Source organism: Gallinula chloropus (assembly GCF_964237585.1).
Source record: "Gallinula chloropus genome assembly, chromosome: 11".
Taxonomy (NCBI): Eukaryota; Metazoa; Chordata; class Aves; order Gruiformes; family Rallidae; genus Gallinula; species Gallinula chloropus.
This window is the reverse complement of record NC_140096.1, coordinates 7,163,056-7,182,525: the sequence shown is the minus strand read 5'-3', so window position 1 is coordinate 7,182,525 and position 19,470 is coordinate 7,163,056. Positions and strand designations below refer to the sequence as shown.

Sequence of the window (19,470 nt, the reverse complement as noted above, 5' to 3'; positions counted from 1 at the left end):
CTGTGTGTCTCACTGGGTGCATCAGTAACATGGGTCAGTTTAAAGACTGAATTCTGGTGTTACGATGGACAAGACACCCCTCGTTAGCGTTAGAGGAGATGTAAAGGACTGAGTGAGCACCCCAAGGGTCCTTCAGCATGTCTGGTTAAGGTAGAATCAGAGTGTTCCACTGGAGCACAGTGGAAGGGTTTAAAATGTGGTGCTTTATTCCTAATTCAGTATGGGTGAGCTGGGCACCTTAAAGAGGATAACCAAAACAAAGGCTCAGACTGTAAAATACGAATTCCTAGATTTCCATTTACATCCTGAAGAAAAATCTGTTCAGAAAAAGACTAGAAACTTTATCTGCCAATCACTTGTCTAAATTTTACATCTGGTAGTCAGAATAACATAAAAATCCACTTTTTCTTATGACTCAGTGTCTTATTGTGATATAATGATTCGTTATATGACTACTTGGCAGTCCTTAAATAGTATACTGGTAGAGTCTCCCAGTGAAGGAAGTTTGGATGTAAAATAGCATCTTGATAAGTTAGCAGTGAGTTTAGTTTGCATATGACTACCAGTAAGTCCTGCACTGGAGAGCTGCCTGCTCCTCTCCCAGTAACACCTGGCTCCTGAGCAGCACAGTCCTGTCCTCAGCAAGAGCCTGGTACAAAATACATTGTGTGTGTGCCAAGGCAGTGATTTCCTTGGTCTGAACTCAACAACACAAGAGCTGTGATTTAATGCAATGTGTTAGATGGACAGCAGCTGGATCTACAACCCCAGAGCAGATAACTAGGGACAATGGACAGCATGCTTCTCAGTTAAACTTTTTACATGTAAGTCAGCTTGGATAAGAGAATTCAATACTTGCCTATGTATTGCAGAGAAGACAAAAGCAGTTGCAGAGAAAAAGATACCATTCATTATCTAAGGTTAATTTTCTTCTAGGCAGCCAGAGCTGTTGTTTTTTTTTCTTTTATCCAAGAAAACTGCCTTGGAACAAAACCAATACAATGGTGTGGATTATGTATTCTCTTGAGGAAACAAACAAAATATTTATCCTGGATTACAGAGGAAAAACAGTGTCTAGTTTTAAAAATTACTTCGGTCTGTTTGAGTTCAAGACAGCACAGCGAAAGGAAAATGCTTGTTAAACCATTCTGGTGTGCATGTGTCGTGGTAGATTTGATGTTCCAAGAATTGACTGCACCAGCATGCTAATTGTCAGGGTATGATTTTCTAGGGTTTTTTTAAAGGATGTTCATGTGTTGCCTTATTTGGTTGCAGATGCTTTCCTGCCTCTTGGTACAGAGGAAAAAAATAAGGGAAAGAAAAGGGCAGTTGGTTTAGTACTGTGACATTTTGGTGAACTCTAGCACCACATTCCCTATGAAATATATGTTCTGGACTGAATTTCCAGAATATATCTTCTTCCAATCTTCTTTCATTTTTCCAGTGAAAATATAGCACTGGTCTTGTTACAATTACCTCTCCCCACTCCTGCTCTCCCATGCTTCAGAGATGCTGTGTTTCTGTAGTTCTTATTGAACCCAACTGGAATTGCAGACATTAAATGTTTCTTAAAAAAGCCCTTCCCTCACGGTCTGCACTAGATGTTTATGAGAGTGCTGGAGCAAACCGAGAGCGTACCGCTGTGGGTATAGGGATCTCCACAGGAGAGGCTGATACTGCTGGATTACCTGTCAGAAATGATCTGAGATGAAAGGGGAAGAGACCAAAGGGAAGCTATAAAACATTTGAGGGGAAAGAAATAAAAATACAAAGTTTCAGAAGTGCTGTCAGGATAATCAAGGAGTAGAGTCAGATTGATGCTTGGTATAATTCTTTTGACTTCAGTAGCTCTGTCGCGAGAGGCTTGTGTGCCAATGCTGATTTTGCCCTTTTGTTTAAATTTCTTTTTATAACTGTATGCTCAGTCTTTATGCAGTGTCTGGAGATGAGTTTATGAGCAGAATATCTGGCCCTGGAAAGGTGACGACAGCTGCAAGGTGCTGTCTGTGCTCATGACTGTCTCACACCAGCGTGGTGTTGGGAATGTCTAGCTCGGTCCAGGGTCCTGTTAGTGGCCGTTGAGAGTAGCCCTGTGTGGTCAGATACCAGACTCGTGTTGTCCACACAAGCAGAAAGGATCCACTTATTATGGAAATAGTGAATGTAGAGGGGTGAGGACTGGGGGAGAGGTGGAAAGTGGCGAATAGATGAAAAGCTGATGAATTCATGCAGCAGTGGAGAAAGGAAGGAAATCATCCAGATGTGTTATATCTGTGCTCCAGGTTAGAAACGTGGTACCCAGCTATGCTGGAGATAGTGCACAAAAGGAATGTGGCTGTGCACCACCATCTGCAGCCAGATGATCTGTACATTTCATACAGTCACCTCTGCACCTGTAGAACTGGCATTTCCTTTTTCTTGGAGGTTGGAAAAGAAAGAGATTCAATTCTGCTCGTAAGTCTCTGGCTGTCTCCTGTGTCTCTTATCATATATCTCTTGGGGGAAATCTCACAGCAATTAGTTCCTAATTGCTTCAGTAGTCTGCAACACATTTTATGAGAAATGCCATCCATATATAATGGTTCTTGCATGTTTCACAGAAACAAATTAATTGCATCATAATTTTAAAAACTCCTTTCTCTCCCCGCCCCCTTCTTCCATCACATGATACTTTACATTTCAAAAAGAAAGGTTAAATATTAAAAAGGAATTAAAAAAAAATCAGGTACTCTTCTGCCACTGCTCAATGGCAAAGACTGACTGATGACCTATACATTTATTGTAATGATGTAATTGTAATGATGTTCCCCAAATTACTGTGGACCCTTTAATACCTCTCCCAGGTGTTATTTAGTTGGGGCAAGAAGGCTTTAGCCTTCTGCCTGCCGGAATCCCACTAGTAAATCAACTGCATCTTGGGATCATCTCCAAATGAAATCTGCTTGCTGCACAGCAGCAAGGAGACGTGACAGGATTGCAAAACGGGACTATTTTTCACTGCAGAAATGCTTGAACTCACTCCAGAAAATTATGCAGCCTGCCATTTTACACATCATCTATTCCAGTATTCCTGCATCAATTATTCCATTAACATTACTGTGTGCTAAGTTAGAACTGTCCTATAGACATGGAAGGGATGGGATCTATTTCAAATTTAAAAGAACAAAAGGCATTTCCATGTCAGAGGCTTTGGGACATTCATTTCTGCAGCCTCCCTGCATGTTCTGTGCAAAGTATTTTTATCTCACAGCCTGCTTAGCATTGTTAATTTGTACCCTAATATGGTTTAGCTCAGGACATAATGCTGAATTTTCCATTACCCTGTTAGCTGGCAGCTGAACTGAACACACCTGTTAATTAGAAAAAAAAAATTAATACCTTTATTCAAAGATTAACTGAAATTAGGGTAAAAACCAAATTGTTCTGATAGGGAGGGCATAGGCATTTGTTGTAAATTTGGGAAATCTCCTAAAACACAATGAACATATTCAGAATTACAATTAAGGAAGAAATTTTAACTCCTTTAAAGAACAGCTTGGTGGCCATTGCTACTTTCCTTTAGCTTTAACGGAGCATCTGTTACAATTTGGTTTTTAAAGGACACCATTTTTAATTCCCATTAATCTGCACAATTAACAGTGTAATAAAGATCCTTGCAAACATTGTAATTTAACTAGTCAAAATGCCTTCAGGAGCCTTGACAGAATATTTTAGCAATTGAGCAACAGCATTGATGCTGTGAGTGGGGTGAGATGCCAAGCTGGTGTTAATTAGATACAGAACTGGTTGCATCTTCTTTTCTTCAAGAATTAGGCTGACTTGGATCCATAGGCTGCAAATGAAGGAGTACCAACCACTTTTGGAGGACAGAATGGTTTGTTCATTGTCAGGTTTAGGAGATGTGTATTGGGAAAGATGATTTGAAGGTTGAATAGTTCATGCTTGTGTCTTTTTCCCATTAACATTTATGGCATGAACTAAACCCATTAGCTTTTCAACATTGCCTTTGATGAGAAAGTGTTTTGGATTTTGCAGATGTTGAACAAAACAGAGGGGGACTTTGACAAAATACAAGCTTGCAGTGACACATCCAAGAATTAATCAGTAGAGAAAGTATCTTTAGATACAATAAAAATAGCAGAGGTGTTTGAAAGGCTGTGCAGTTGGAGACCTAGACCCTGAATAAAACAGTGCAGGCTGAAGTACGACTTTGTGCATAAGCTGAATTGACATAATTCGGTCTTGTCTGGTCAGAAAAGGTTTTTAATTACACTTGGGTTAGAGTATATCTTCCCCAGGAAAAGATGTGCTTCTACATGGCCATGCTGCCCGCCACAAACGCCAAGGAAGACAAGGTAAGCCATAGTGAAGTATGTCAGCGTGCTGCCGTGCTGGGGGAGACGCAGCCAGTTCAAAACACGCTTCCTTCAAAGTCAGCGCTGCTGCCTGACTTGAACTGAAGTGTCCTCAAGCTCTCCCGATGCGCTAATAATAACGGCTGGTCTGACACTGATTTCTCCCCAGCGCTTATTTTGGAAGGAAGTTTCTGCTGTCAGCAGGACTCACAGCACTGTCAGATAACTGCATTTCTTGAGAGGCTGCCTCAGTGAGTAAAGCACAGCTACTTGTTACATGGAAAGCAAATCTGCTCATATTTAGTATTTTCTTAGTCACTCTGGGTGCTTACTGAAGGCAGAACTTTCTGTCCTTACACCGCACAATACAGAGGCTGTAGGAAAAAAAAATCCTGCTGGTTCACACAGCTGTCTAATCCTCTTCATTCTCCCAGAACTTTATTCTCCTGAAAGCACTGTGCTGGTGTGCTGCCCTCTGCTCCCATTGCAACACGCTCAGCAGTAGTTAGGCAGAATGGGTGGGTTGCAAGACATTGGACTTCTCCCTGGAAAATGGAAATGTGTGAATAAATTGATCTGTTCTGTCTCCCATGAGGGTTCATCTTTGGCCACTGCTGTACTGGGCTGAAGTCCATAACCATACCCAGGTGGGTGAAAGTACAAAGGGAGCTCCATGGTAGCTGGCCAGTCTACTGGCCTTTGATGTGTTTGGGCTGATATCGAAGTTCTTGATGCATCTGAACATGAAGTAATTAACCGGAGGAAGTATTTGTACATAATGCGGACTGATAAGAGCAAAGAAGGTGCAGGAGCCAGGAACACTGACAAGATGTCAAGGAGAGAAAGAGTCTCCCAGGGCACCCTTCCAGTAGGTAAGGAAAGCAGAGATGCCAGGTTAGTCTTCCGAGCAGATGACACACTGCATGTGGGGATGAGAACTGTTCCTACGGCTATGGTTTTAGTTCTTCCCCAACCAAACATCATTAGGCAGAGGGATGGCTGTGGAGATGCTGGCTCTGACCTTCTCATGCACCAGGTAGGTGCTGTGTCATGGGGTACGCAGATAAGGTCTCCTTGAAGGAAGCAGGGACCAGCTGTGAGACAAAGTTGGGGTGCAACTATCGGTCTCCATCAGTCCCTTGGAGCTTCGTTACAGGTAGTAAATGCTTGGTGTAGCTTTTCACCCACCTGGACCTGTTGGTCAGGTAATGGTAATGTTCTTTGTATTCCCTGAAGATGGAGGGGTCTGCTTGCAGGCACGCACCAAACCATTTGGTCTTGGTACAGGGTGTTTTGCTTGTGTTTTAACCAGGGTGAGGATGTATTTACTAGTGCCTCTCCATCACCATCAATACCACTGTCACAGCTAAAGAAAAATTTGCACAAAGTTGAACAAGAGCCTTTCTCTTTTATGAAGATATGGACAATAGGATCACAAGAGCTATAGGTTTTAGGATCTCAATGTTGGAAATCCCATTAACTGGAAATTCTAGCCCATTGGTTTGTCAGTGTGACCTTAAGTAGATTGATAGGCTTCCTGCACCCCTACTTTCAAGACTCCTGTTTGAAGTAGTGTTGCTTGACCTTGGCCATATAGTCATGCTACTTCCAAAGTCTTTGATGCTCTTTTGTAGCCCAGAACTACTATTTCCTCTCACAAGTGATGAGGGAGGATGATTAGGAAGAACGGTTTGACAGTTCTCTGAATTCCTAAGTGCTGCCTATTTGGGGGCAGTCTGTGCTGGAAATTGTTCTTTTCATAGTCTCTGTCACATAGCATTTCTGGATTTATGGTTTTCTGACTGGAGAAAGGGCATTCTTTCATATGTGTTGTGTTGATGGCTGTGCTTCTTGTGTCCCCAAACTGCACAGCGCATTTATCCTCAGCCTAATACCCTCATGAATGCAAGAACAAGCCTTTCTTCTATGTAAAAAGAATCAACAGCCTGAATATCTGTTTCATAGTCCCCTCCATACGTATAGGGAATGGGGATAACAAACTAACCTTTCTTCCAGAGGCTAATTGGATTTCACACAGTTTAGAAGCACCACTAATTCACCAGATATATTAAATTCAGCTGTAACATTCCTACTGGGTAGCTTGGCTATTGACCTTCCTCCTCCTTGGTTTTTATTCTCTTATATTTCAAACTTACCCTTTTTCAATGCTTAGAGGCACCTTGAGCAGCATTTCTTCACACATGAGGTCTTAGGAGGTGCTATGCACATACATGCATGAATATTTCTTACTCCACTTAAGCATCACAAATGCTTATTACAGAAATAAGGCATATTGTTCAGAAGCTGGTGTCCCTACTCTGGTTTAGTCAGTTTATAACAAAATAGTCCAAGTGAATATAAAGCACTCATAATCAACCTACTGTAGTTATACAGCCTAATTAAGAGGATCTGTGTTTCTCATCAATGACAAGGTGTAAAAAAATCACCCTGGCATCAAATAAAACACTTGATCATGCCGACTTGGCAAGAATTTTCTTTTCTGGAGATGGAAAAAAAAGAAAAAAGTCTCTACAGAAGAGTGCAATTTGATTGTTTCAATCAAACAGTAGGTTTAAATGTAAGCCATGAATACAAGAAAAAGTTGATATGTCTGAACAATGCTTTGAAGAATAGAAGTCTGACTGTGTTTCTATTGGGAGGTCAAATTATGGGCCCTGAAAACTTTCCTATGCTTCATGATTGCTCACTGTGAACACAGTAGTGAGGGGACAGCACGACATTGGTCTTACCAGGTTTCCACATGAGAGTTTGGTGTCCTAGGAGAGCAGAGATAGAAGAGGAGGTGACAGAGTTCCCTTCCCTTCCTGCTGGGTAGCTCAGAGAGAGGGTCCCTGAACTGTAATTGCACAGACTTCTACAGCATGGGCTGGGCGTGCAGGAGACCTCCTGATCCATTTTTGAACACCAGCATATGGGCTTTTTCTGCTCATCTTTCTACTGCTTATTCATTTTAAACAGTATTTTTTTTCATAAAAGTGGGTAAGTAATTCTCTTTCTGTGAATGCAAGTGTGGAAACTATTGAGTGGGTGTGTGCCTACTTTAATGAAATAATTGAATCCAAACATCTCTTCTTTTTAAATGCAGGAAACTAGAATCTAATAAAATGTAAATCAATTCAGTGTCTGCTTTAGGCTTGCAGTCTTGCTTTTGTTTTAAAAAAAGTAGTAGTACTGTGCATTCCAATACCATCTTTATTTTTCATCATATATTTTTAACCCCTTAAGTCTTCTGAAATCTTCTTCTTTTTGGACATGTGGTGAAGAGGTTGTCAGAGGAGAGAAAGCAGTTCATGCAGTCTGCTCTGCGCGTTTATTCATTCCCAATATTCACTCTGGCATGTGACCTTGCTGAGTCTTCCTGTGGACAAGCCTGTATGTGTTTGGTTTCTGTACCGTGCTTTATTGATTGCAAACACCCATCTGATTAACTGTAAAGCACAGTTGCCTCTTTGATTTAGGACTCTGGCTTCTCAGACCCGAAATAAATGTACAGCTGGCAATTTGACTTGGGGTACAGGTGTTGGAGTATAATTAAGTCCATCAGGTTTCTGGTTTGAGTTAAAACAGAATTTAAACAGATTTTACTTGTGTTCTCAGCTCAGTTAACTCTGAGTGCTTGTCTAGCTGCTAGTCTGCCTTACTTCTAGTGCTGAAAGAGAAAGGACATGAGCAGGCATTTAAAATACGTTAATTGTCTTTAGCTAACAGATGGTCAGATGCATTCAATTTTACAGCATTTATCAAAGCAACTTAGAAAATAAAAGTATGTCTTAATTCAGCTCTGCTCTTGATAGGCTTTATGTGGGTATGGCACGCAAATTATCTTCTGTAGTCTTTTTGGCTTTAAAGGAAGTAATTTCTGAAGACAATTTTCCCCCTGTTCTGAACTCTGGAAACCTCCAAGCTGAAGAAGTAGGATGATTTAAGAAAGCAAACAGACATTTCTTCTCTTTGAGCATAACCATTAGATCTGCAGAAACAGAGAATAGTTTGAAGACACCTAGGTACCGGTATCGCTTTCTGTTCTTCTCTCTAAATTCTTGAAGAGGAGAGATATGATGGAAAGAATGTTTAACAAAGACATTATGACTAAGGGAGAGAGGAGCAGAGGAAGAAGCTTTGCATGTCCCTCACTTATTCTAAGACTTGTTGGTTAAAGATGGCAGTCCCCAAGATGGAAAATGTTCGGCCCTTGGGTTGAACCTGTGGTGATGTTATTCCAAATCTTCTTTGCCTGAACTCTGCTGGCCATGTAGACAAAGGTCTTTCCTCACTCCATGATATAAGGGAGATGGAAAGTCTGGAAGTAGAACTGTGTACGTAAATCACTGCTCTGAGTCATCACTTGCTACCGCGCCTGATCATTTATCATTCAGCCTCTCCTGGCTTCATCAGCTAAAAATAGGACCCTCTGATAAAGACATTCCTCAGAAAGATGGAAAAGACAGTTCAGTTAACCCTCCTGGTGATGTATTCCTCTTCACAGTCATGTTCTGTCATCTTCCTGTCCGGCAGCCATGGTCCACACAGCCTGCCAGAGGCCTTCTGCTAAAGTGGCAGCCACAGGAGCTGCCAAGCTGGGTCTGGCAGTGAAAGCAACTGAAATGCAGCTGGAACCTGTTACTGCTCTGATGGTGTTCATACCTGTAGTTCTGGAGAGTGAGGGCAACCCCTTAGCCATGGGCACACAGCGAACTCAAGCTCTGTACATGATGAAAGGGAGCAAAAGCAGCTGGTTAATCATAACACCCTTGTAAAGCGCAGGAGGTTCTGCACTGGTAGGTGATTCAGATGAAGAGTCGAGTCTTTGGGGTTTTAATTCTTAATTATTTTTTAATTCTTTTATTTATTAATGAGTTATGATCTTTAAATACTGCTGATGGCGGATAAACAGAGCTGTGCAGGTAATATATCCTTCATGTTTACTGCTCCTTTTCCAGGTGAGCTCAGAATTTCTGTAGCATCACAGATATTTTAGCAGTGTGATCTCTCACCCAGAGAGATGCTTGAGGCAAGCTCCATTTTATCAAAGTCCTGAGAAATGCTTAGTTCTACCACTACTGTATTAAAAGGAACAAGAAGGCTCAGCAGCTCCCAGGCAGCCATCTCTTTCTTTTCTGCAATTAAAATTGCTGCAGCAGACGCTAATGGATTGTCACTGCTGAAATCGCCTCTTAGAAATCCCAGCTATATTGTCCTCTCAGGGAAGGTTTTTCCTAATATAAGCAGAGGAGGATTTCATTTAACGAGAAGGGAAACCACGCTTAATGAAAACCTAAGGAATTGCAAACAGTTTTGTACTCCCTAAAAATCTCTGTTAATCTCTACCACCTTCTATTTCCTCCATAATATATATTACAAAGCCTTAAAAAAAAAATCAAACCTTGACACAAAGAAAAATATTGCCATCAAAGCTATTAGAAATAATTACTTTGCAAGGAATAAATTTCTGCTTTGCTGACTGGTATGTGAAGATTTAACTTCCTTTGTTGAAATTCCTTAAGCTACAGGAATTGGAGAGAAAACATTTAATGCAGTATCATCCTCCTTAAATCAGTATTGTCTTTTTCATCCTGAATTTCAAATTAAATAATCTCCTCCTTTAAACAAAGACATGCACATACGTCTTGGAAGTCAGTGCTGTTTCTCCTGGCTACTGTTATTATAGACACAAGTTTAGTTTATTTTATAAATAAAAAATGTTTGTAGATTTTACAATGGAAAAAACAACAACAAAAATGTTACCAATTTGATGGTTTCTGCTGTCATTGCTCAGGGTGCAGGATAACAGCCACCAACAAAATCACCATTCTCAAGTAGCAGCGTGGGTCCTGGCACTAGCAGGCTGCTATTGGGGTTTGTCTTGTGCCTTTAATAAATTTATAGCTAAGAGCCAAATGCAGCATTTAAACCCAATGATTTTCAGCTTATCTGCTAGGGTAAATTTTTGCTGATGTGTGCTTTCTTTCAGGGTTTTCATGGTGTTCCAGACTAATTATTCGATATAATTAGAGTAGTAGATTAGAGTAAATTGGAGCAGATTATGTACTTTCAAAACAGTCCAGACTGCTTGGGGGGGAACTTGTACTGTATTTTTAATTGTTTGGTTTTTTTTTTTTAACGGAGAAAACATGAAAAAAAAACCCCAACTGTTGAAGAACGGAGATAAGAAGACTTATAAGGTTATTCTGAAGTCACTAAAATCCCCTAAAATAATTAGTACAGGACAGAGGATTGCCTTACTTGTGAAGAACAACCCTGAAATGTTTCTTACTGACTAATGTCTTGATCCAGCTATCCCAGCAGAGCAGCCCATGGTCCTGATTCCCAGGTTGTGCCCTCTTCAGCTTCATGTGCTTCAGTGATGAGCACATCTAGTGCTTTCTCCAGGTGTTTTTTTGTGTATCACTTAGGCAAGCTGGCTCCAGCCCTTAAATCGTGTGTTTTGACAAAGAAAGTTTACTTCAGCGACTTTATGTAGACAGTGATACATATGGGACATATTTCCGGGCCACACAGTAATGATCAAGGATTTAAGCTTAATAAACAAAAGGTAAATAGAAAATACCACACATGTGGTGAACATAAGCAGTGTAGCTACAACTGCCCAATACAGGATACCTGTTATTTTCTGAATTTTGCACTGTTTCATGAGGCTGGGGTTGGTTTTTTGGCTGTCTTTTTTCTACCATGTTGTGGTGAGCTTGTAGTAGTGGAAGTTACAGCAGGAAACAAATGGGGACAAATGAAGCAAATCCAGAAGTTACTGTGATTTCTTTACCAGCCTCCTGTATTCACCCAGTCAACCGTTCATAATTGTAAAATACACATAATAACCTACTATCTTCTTCCTAAGAAATAACACTTTGACTTATGACCTGGAGACAATAAAAGCAACCTTGGGCTCTTTCTGATTCCATCTAACAGGCTGGGAAATTTTTGACCCTTTATGTTGTGACCTGGGTTTCAGCTCCATTTAACTGCCCAGTGGTTTCTGTACTGAAGGGTGAGCTAAGACACCCCTGAGTATTTTACATGGCATAAGTGTACTTAGCATTCAAATAGGAACTTGTGTGTTGAGCCAAACCCAATTATTTGCAAATGAATCCGTGCCATGCTCTCAGGGGGAGGACTGTAAGCCAAGTGCTGGTTTGAAATGTGATCTTTTCTCTACAGGTAACATGTTAACTGTTTTCAAACCACTTAGGCAAACAGAAATGGGAATTCCCTGAAGTTTGCAAAGAAAATTCTAACTTTGAACAAAGCCATAGCAGATTTCATCTTGCTCCTTTTTGAAGGTCATGCTGGCGCGAAAAGCAAGCTTTTCACCAGTGTTTGGCGTCTTAACCAGAGCTGGCACTCTGGGGCAGTGCTTTAATTGTACATTAGCTTAACCTGTGTGAAATACTGAGGCTTATTAAGATAGCCAAAAGCCACCTTTGTAGTTGATTTATTAGAGCTTGAAATCAACTTTTCACAGTCCAAATGGACCCAAAAGTCCATGTACTCACACACTTCACAAGAACATTTCCTAACATGACATGAGAAATCTGAGTCCTATTTCAAACAAACCAAGATATATTAACCCAGAAACAATATCTTCAAGTATATTATATTGCACAAGAGGAGTAGGAGCCAACTATGGGCATTACTGTTGTCCCATGTCACTCAGACATCCCTGGGGAGTTTATAATGCTCCCTACTATGTGAAAAAAATAAATAGGATGTTTTCAGATTTCCAACTCTCAGATATCATGTCTCTGATTAAACCAGTGGGTCTGGAGCTCCCACATCTTGTGTTTTGCTTCTATTTGATGCTGCAAGGCAAGGCATGGGTCTGGAGATCCAGGCACTGGAAGATATCATTTCTTCTTGTTTAGGATGGCAAAAAGAGAAGCAAGGTACTCAGAGCCATTAGCCAGCATGACCATGTCTTCTGTTTATCTCCTCCTGATTTTGTGGTGTCCCCAGAGAGGGGTTTTAGTTTTGCTGCAGTGAAGAATGGTGCTTTATCATCCCATGTCTGGGTGGTAAAGCAGGGAGGAGGCCCAACATCTGAAGTAAACCCCTGGATTTAAATGATGCTTGGGTGAGAAGAGTGGCCAGTGATGCTTTGGGCTTCTCCCTCACTGGCACAGATAAATCTTTGGGCTTTACAACCTTGCATCGGGATTGCCTGCTCGGGAAGTCACATTTCCACACTGGTGCTTTGCCCAGCAGCACTTTGCCTTCGTGGCTCTTTTGAGTTTTGAGGCTCTGTTAGTACTAAGATACTCATCAGCCCAGGCAGTGGCATCATAGCCTTGCCTACTGAGATGGCACGGAGTGGGGGGACAGGGCACCCCTGCTTCTTATTTCAAAAGTAGCTCAGGAATGCCTGTGTCAGTCATTAGGGTGACTAACAGGTCTGTCAGCTGGCATGGACTGGAAATGCCGCACCCCACAGAATGTGCAAGTGAGTTGGGATTTATTTGTCTCTCTCTTCTTTTTAATTACACTTTTACACTTGACTTGCCAGAGAAGTTGTGCGTAGGACTGAATTGGCACGGGACAGGGGGCACAGCAGAGAGGCAGCTCCCTCCTGTTTAAATTAAAACTAAGCCACGTCAGAATGTTGCCAATTAAAAAATAAAATGAATGACTTTGCTCTCTCTGTAGGTGACCTGTCTCCACGATTTCTTTGGGGATGATGATGTGTTTATCGCCTGTGGTCCAGAGAAATTCCGCTATGCACAGGATGACTTTTCACTGGATGAAAGCGGTAAGATCACACACACATGGCTCTCCAACCTGTGTTTTTATTTGATTTCTATTCAGTTGCTTGTATCAGATAATAATTCTGCATGCTTTTGTTCTGGTTTGGGTTTTTTTAAGACCTAGTACATGGAATTTAACATCCTTTTGTGATACTTGTACAGTCAGCAGATACTATAATTGGGCAAATACTGACTGACATGGCACAAGTCAGAATAGCTGGACTCCCACGCTATTTGACATTTACTGCAAAATTGATCGTGCATAACTCTTCCATTTCATCCTGCTGCAGTCAGCTGGAGACATTTTTCTTGAGAACCAGACAGTAGAAGGACTCTTGTCCTTATGTACACTTGTGAATATTAAAAAATGGGAGCATGCACAGTTAAAAGAAAAACCCCTCCCTCCACCGCTTCCTTCTGCTGATTCAAAGAGCAGGGCAGGAATTCCTTTTTTAGGGGTGGGACTGAACACCACCGTTATTTGTCCCTGTTACAACTGTAAGCACAAATTTGTAATACCATGAGTCTCTATGATCAATTAGCCATGAAATCTTTGATTTCACAGAATATACAGAGCTTGCTTGTAGGAGTTACCACCTACCCCGCCTGGCAACTGTATACACCAACTGTCTGCTGGTGCCAGCACGTGTGCAGGAGTAAATTAACGTAGCTTTAGCCATTTAAACTAGAAGAAACTGTGCTCTCCAAAAATTCAGGCTCATTTCCCAAAGCTCTAGGTATCCTGTAAAAGGAACAGGAGCCCCATGCTCTCTTATATGCTACAAACTGGCTCGGCATTGAGGACCAAAGAGGATTTCTGCTGTATACCAGGAAGTCAAGCAGCCTCTAATCTTCAAACGCTGTATTTTTATGACTCCTCTGCAAGCCTGATTTTATTTGATGCTGGTACTTCTGACCCATGTACTCCAGATGAACTCATTTGATGCTCTTGGATAATTCAAATAAAGTTTCCAAGGTTCCGCTGAAACTTTGCAGGCAGAGAATAAAGCCTGTGTCAGGCTGGGGAAGTGATCTGTAACCTGAGCTTCATATTTTTTTAAACACTCAGCAGTTGAGTCAGCTCCGTGGGGAGTTCCACACTGTAAAACAGTTTGGATGCAATCCTAGCAGAACAACTTGATGGGAAGCCCAGCTCTCTGCCTACACTCCTGGTTACTACTGATTTTTCCAGCTTGGATTTCTCTAACAAAAATAAGCCAAGCCTGCTGTTGGAAGGCACCGAGTAACTGTAGCTCTCTAGTGGTATTTTCAGGGGAGCAGAGGTGTCCTGCACCCCTCAAGAAGCAGATGAGGAGCTATTAGCCAGCAGCGTTTTCCCATTACACACCCATCATCCTCCCTTGTTATGAGTCCAATGCTGCAAGGAGAACTGCACGTCCTGAGGTCTTGCAGATGAATGTCACTTATTAAAATCTCTGCTGTCATGGGGTACTACTTCTTGCCTGTTTGGATGACATGCACTTGGATCACTGGTTATTGTGTTCACTCTGGCAGGACATCAGGAAACGAGAAATAGCATAAGAGAGGGTTATGTCATCGTTTTCCTCCTGACTGCCCACCACAGCTTCCGTCCTATAATCCCTGTGGCTGAGCACCTTCCAGATGACGTCGCTCTGTCTTGTTCCTACTCACTGGTTTCAGCATCAGCCCACAGAAATGTCACACCCCTGGGATGCAGAGAGGCCTGTTTGTGTTAACTCCAGCACAGTCAGGCTTCCACCTTTAGAACCCTGTTTTGAGATGAGCAGATGCTTGGTGATTGCCTTTGGTGTACTGACAGTTGTGACAGTTGAGCTGGAGGAATTCCTCAGAGTCAGTCTTTCTGTGCTGGAAACTGCAAAGCTGAGTTTCTTTTCAAGGAATTACTCCCCGAGGAAGAAAATAAATTTGAAAGCTCTTGAAAAGGCACAACATGAAGTATTTTCACTTTTCTAGGTTTATTTTTTTAGGGAGTAGTTCAGATGCCTGAACGTAGATGTCTGGTGCCTTTTGACACCCCCTTGGTTTCTGAGATACCCCAACGGAATATGATGGACAGATATCACACAGGGGCACCAGGAGACCCTTTCTGCTCCGGGGAGGCTGTACTCAGTGTCTCACATAGCATTTGGTGCCTGGAGCTGGGCAAACAAATTATGCTCTAAGATGTTGCTCTGATTTTGTTTAACTGCTGTATGTAAGAGCTTGAAAAATATGACTTCTGCAGCAACTGAAGATGATTTTCTCCACGTTTTGGCTTGGCTGGTTAAAACCAGGAGCAGTTAGTAGCTTATTCTTCCTAGTGGTTATTTGCCAGTATCTTATCAAATACTGTAGTCTTTAATATTGAGGAGGGATAGTCTACATTCTATGCTTTCTCTCCCAGTTGTTACTGTTGTTTGTGTATAAAAAGTGGGTGCTATATTTGTGCTGGAGCCCCACAAACCCTTCTGTGGCATCATCTGTGAGAAGTCAAGCAACTATAAAAAAAAACCAAAACCCCCCCGCCCCCCCCCCCCCCCAACTCTGTCTCTTCCTGATTTACAGTTTTCAAAATTCATTTAGCAGAAGAGAGAATAAACTCATTGTAGGTTCAATTACTGCCATGCAGTATCCCTGGAGCACTGGGCATCCTCTCTCCATGTTCTTGTACTGCCTGACCCAACAGCAAACTCTCTCGCAAACCATCTGGAAGAAGAGACTGATTCTTGACTGTCTGAGAATGAGGAAAGCCTGGGGAAAAACCTAAGGCAATTGCATTTTCATAGATATACTGATATATAAATAAATAACACATACATTTAGGTCAGACAACTTGTTTTCAGTTGACCAATTATTTATCCGTTGCATGCTGCCTTAGTGGATTCCCATTAGGGAATCCAGTCACGGGAGTCCTCAGTCCAGTCTGCACATGCTGAGCTGAACTTCATTAAAAAAAGGTCTTCTATGTGGGACATCTAATACATCCCCTTTTTATTGCTGCCTTCTTAACTGGGTTAAGTTAGTAACTGCTGGGTTGGAAAGTGCTTTTCCTGTTAGCTCTCAACGTAAACAAACCCTGGTTTTGAAGATTTGGTGTGCCTGAAAGCCTGGGACATGCAGAGGTTTATTAGCATTTAGTTCCCTTCTGTAAGACACTGGAGATCATGTTTACATTCTCCACTCTTCCTGGCCTATTTATTTTTTAAGAAAACACAGTTGGGGTTCGTATCTGCTCATGTCTTTAAGTACATAAATCTAGTAGACTTGTTTATGCAAACCTTTCTCAAAAGGATTGAGTGGCCAGGACAGAGGATGTGTCTTGTAAAACCATTTTGTTGTCTTTTCTTTTTGCATCTAAAAAGTTGCAGTTTGTTGAAACCAGAGAAGATGTTGATTCACACTGGGTGAAAGCCTCCTGTGGCAGATGTCCCATCTGCCACTTAGAAACTTCATGCCACGAGCTGTTTGCTGGTTTTCTGCTCCTACGTAAATTGCACTCGTGATTCCTACCTACTATTAGGTCTTCGTGGAAGTGTTACGGCAATTTAACTGGTTTTTTTGGCCTGATTCTTCCCTCAGTGTTGATCATTTTCGTTGTGCTCACTAGTTGGTGGGAACCAAGGCAAGGGCTGGGAAGAAAATCTTTGGTGGGACACAGGGACAAAGATGGGCCCTGCTAGGGAGCCAGCCTGATCTTGATGTACGCGGTCTTAGCACCTCCTCTAGAGGAGCAGAGCTGTTCTTCTTTTTGCCCTCCCCTAAAGAGTCTCCTTTCTGCTCTGGAGAAAACTGGGATATCAGCTTCTCCCTTGCTGTTGATGTTTTCTATGGCTCTGTGGAGACAAAGTGCTAAGCTGCCTGTGGATGTTCCATATCTGGTGTCCACAGGCAGTGAGAGTAGGTAAGGACATAACCATGGTTGCTGTCTCTTTCCATAGAGTGCCGGGTGATGAAAGGGAGCCCTGCGGCTGCCACAGGCAGCAAGTCATCTCCCACCCCTCAGAAGAGCTCAGCAAAGAGTCCAGCCCCCATGCGCCGCAGCAAGTCTCCAGCCGATTCAGGTAACCATCAAGATGGTGAGTGATTGTTTTCTGGTGTCTGGATATTAACTGTGCTCAAGAAAAACACATGTATGGTGTGTCTTTGGATGCGCTGACCGGGCTGTTTGTGTATGAAACTTTGGCATTTTTTTAAATTTTTAAGGTCTCTTGGTGTTCTTAAAGAAACAATGTGAGATTGGTTGGCAGATGCCAAGTCTGTGATTTTAAAAAAGTTACTTCTCTGTAAGATGACTCTGCATTCATAGTTTCCTTCAAGATTCCAGTGTTGGTTGTTCTTAGTGTCAGGTTTGCTCTAATCTAAAAAACTTTTACAATCCCAGAGGCACAGTAAAGTGTCATAGGTACACTGAAGGCATGAAAAATGAAAATATGTTGTTTTTTAAAAAAAACAACCCAACTCTCCCCCTCTGGTGATCTGGGAGTCAGATCATGTATGAGTTGTGAAGCAGCATTTAAACCTTCTCCATAAGCATCAGGTACTAATTACCATCGGAACTAGGTTTTATTGCATGAACATATAGTCTAATGTGAAATGGCAACTATTGTGTTCCTGATTTTAACTGATTGAATGACTCACAGGAACAAAATGGTGAGTCATCTGATGAAGTTTAATGAACACAGCTAGTAGTGCCTTTCAGAAGGAGATTAAAATAACCATCAATGCTGAACAATAGCCAGCTCCTGGAGTTAAGGCCAGTAATGAAGGACAAATCAGGTTTCTTTAATCTATCTAGACAGGGGTCTTTCGTACTTCCCTGTGAATTCAATATGGAAAAAAAATGTCAGCCTGTTGTGCTTAATGAGAATAAAAAATGACTGAACTCAACACTGGAAAGGTAATCAAAGATGGTTGTTTTATCAGGGCGGGGGGGGGGAGAATACCATCTTGAGTTCTTGTCCCTTGAATTTGTATTAAAATAAGTGGGTCTGTACATTACTTAAGAGTCAATATTTACATAAACAATCAACAGACTTAGCTGGATTTTGAAGTTAGCGCAGTAAAAAGGCAAGGAAGGTTGAATGAAGCCTGATTAATAAAAGATGAACAGACCCTTTTTTTCCCCCCAGCATTGTGAAGCTATTTCATTTTCAAAGGCTTTAAAAGCGGTTTTATTATGAGTGTATTAAGTATTTTTGTTATGTATTTGATTTCCAACCCATTTATACCTTTTGTCTCAGATGTCTTTCACTCTGCTGTGGTTGTCATATCAGAACTTGGGAGTTTCCTTGATGCTCTGCTATTAGTTTCCGTTCTTTCAGTTCTTTTCCATGTAGGGTTCTGTATCATTTTCCTCCACCGTTGTCTCTAAGGTCATTGTGATGCCTGGGCACGTATGTAAATGCAGGTTCTGAAGTAAATCTCTGTGCTGCTTGAGTAAAAGAAGTCTGAACCCTCCTTGTTACATGCACCCCGCGGTTACAGAAAAGGATGTTGTTTTCTTCTATTTCTCATCCTAATTATTCCTTTTTGGAATAATTATGTTAAAGCACATGGGAAAGCAGTACATTACGTAGCAGCAGCAGCGATGAGCATGCAGTGGATTTATATGTGGCCAGCAGTCCATATGCGTTGCCCGTGGAGGCCTAAAGCCTGTTGTGTGTGCTGAGCTGTGCCTCAGTCCTCAGTGAGGGCCATGATGTCACTGTTAGAGCACAGAGGGAACAGAACAAGCTGCTTCACTGGAGCTTGCTAGTGCTGATTCAGAGGATGTAACATGGATGGTATGCAAGCATCGCATCCGCTTTCTCTACCACTCGCTGCAGGAATGCTTCCGATCTTGATGTGTAAATGGAGAAGAACCACTCCTCATTCAAAGCTGGGGAAATGCTTGGTGCCCGAGCAGCAGCTACCTTCTACATGCTGGGGTGTTTGGGGACATATGTTTTATTCCAGTCATCTCCACCAACTCACTCCTTGGCTTTGAGTGCATCACTTACGCTTGTTCATGCCTTCTGTCCCAGCAGACTGGCCAAGACAGGGATAACCAATCTGTACTCATGGCTCTGTAACCTACCCAGGAATCATACACAGGAAGGAGCTTTTGGTGCTATTTATCTGGGGCTTTTTGGGTATTCTGAAAGCATTTGGATAAGAATATTGCTAAAACCAAAGTTGTTACTTTATGGACTGCCAGAGACAAAAAACAAGTCCAGCCGCAGAATGGCTGCAGCGTGTGCTCCGAACATTCCAGCTGAGGCAAGCTGCATTCTAGCAAGGCCAGGCCACTATCTACATTCCCCTGGATCAGAGGCTGCTCCAGCAACATGCACACTCTTTAATGGGCTCAATCCTGA

General features: G+C 41.9%; 1 protein-coding gene across 2 annotated transcripts in view; it reads left to right on the top strand.

Moving 5' to 3' along the window:
• The window catches only part of DCX (doublecortin), a gene marked incomplete at its 3' end in the record, with an annotated part of 66,761 nt that overhangs the window by 38,514 nt on the left and 8,777 nt on the right, over positions 1–19,470 (top strand). The window contains exons 3-4 of one of the 2 annotated variants that reach the window (XM_084269217.1): positions 13,035–13,137; positions 17,053–17,175. In XM_084269217.1, coding sequence (XP_084125343.1) covers positions 13,035–13,137; positions 17,053–17,175 — 226 coding nt within the window. Of the gene's footprint in view, positions 1–13,034; positions 13,138–17,052; positions 17,191–19,470 lie in introns of both variants that reach the window. The other variant, XM_084269216.1, reaches the window with a different exon arrangement.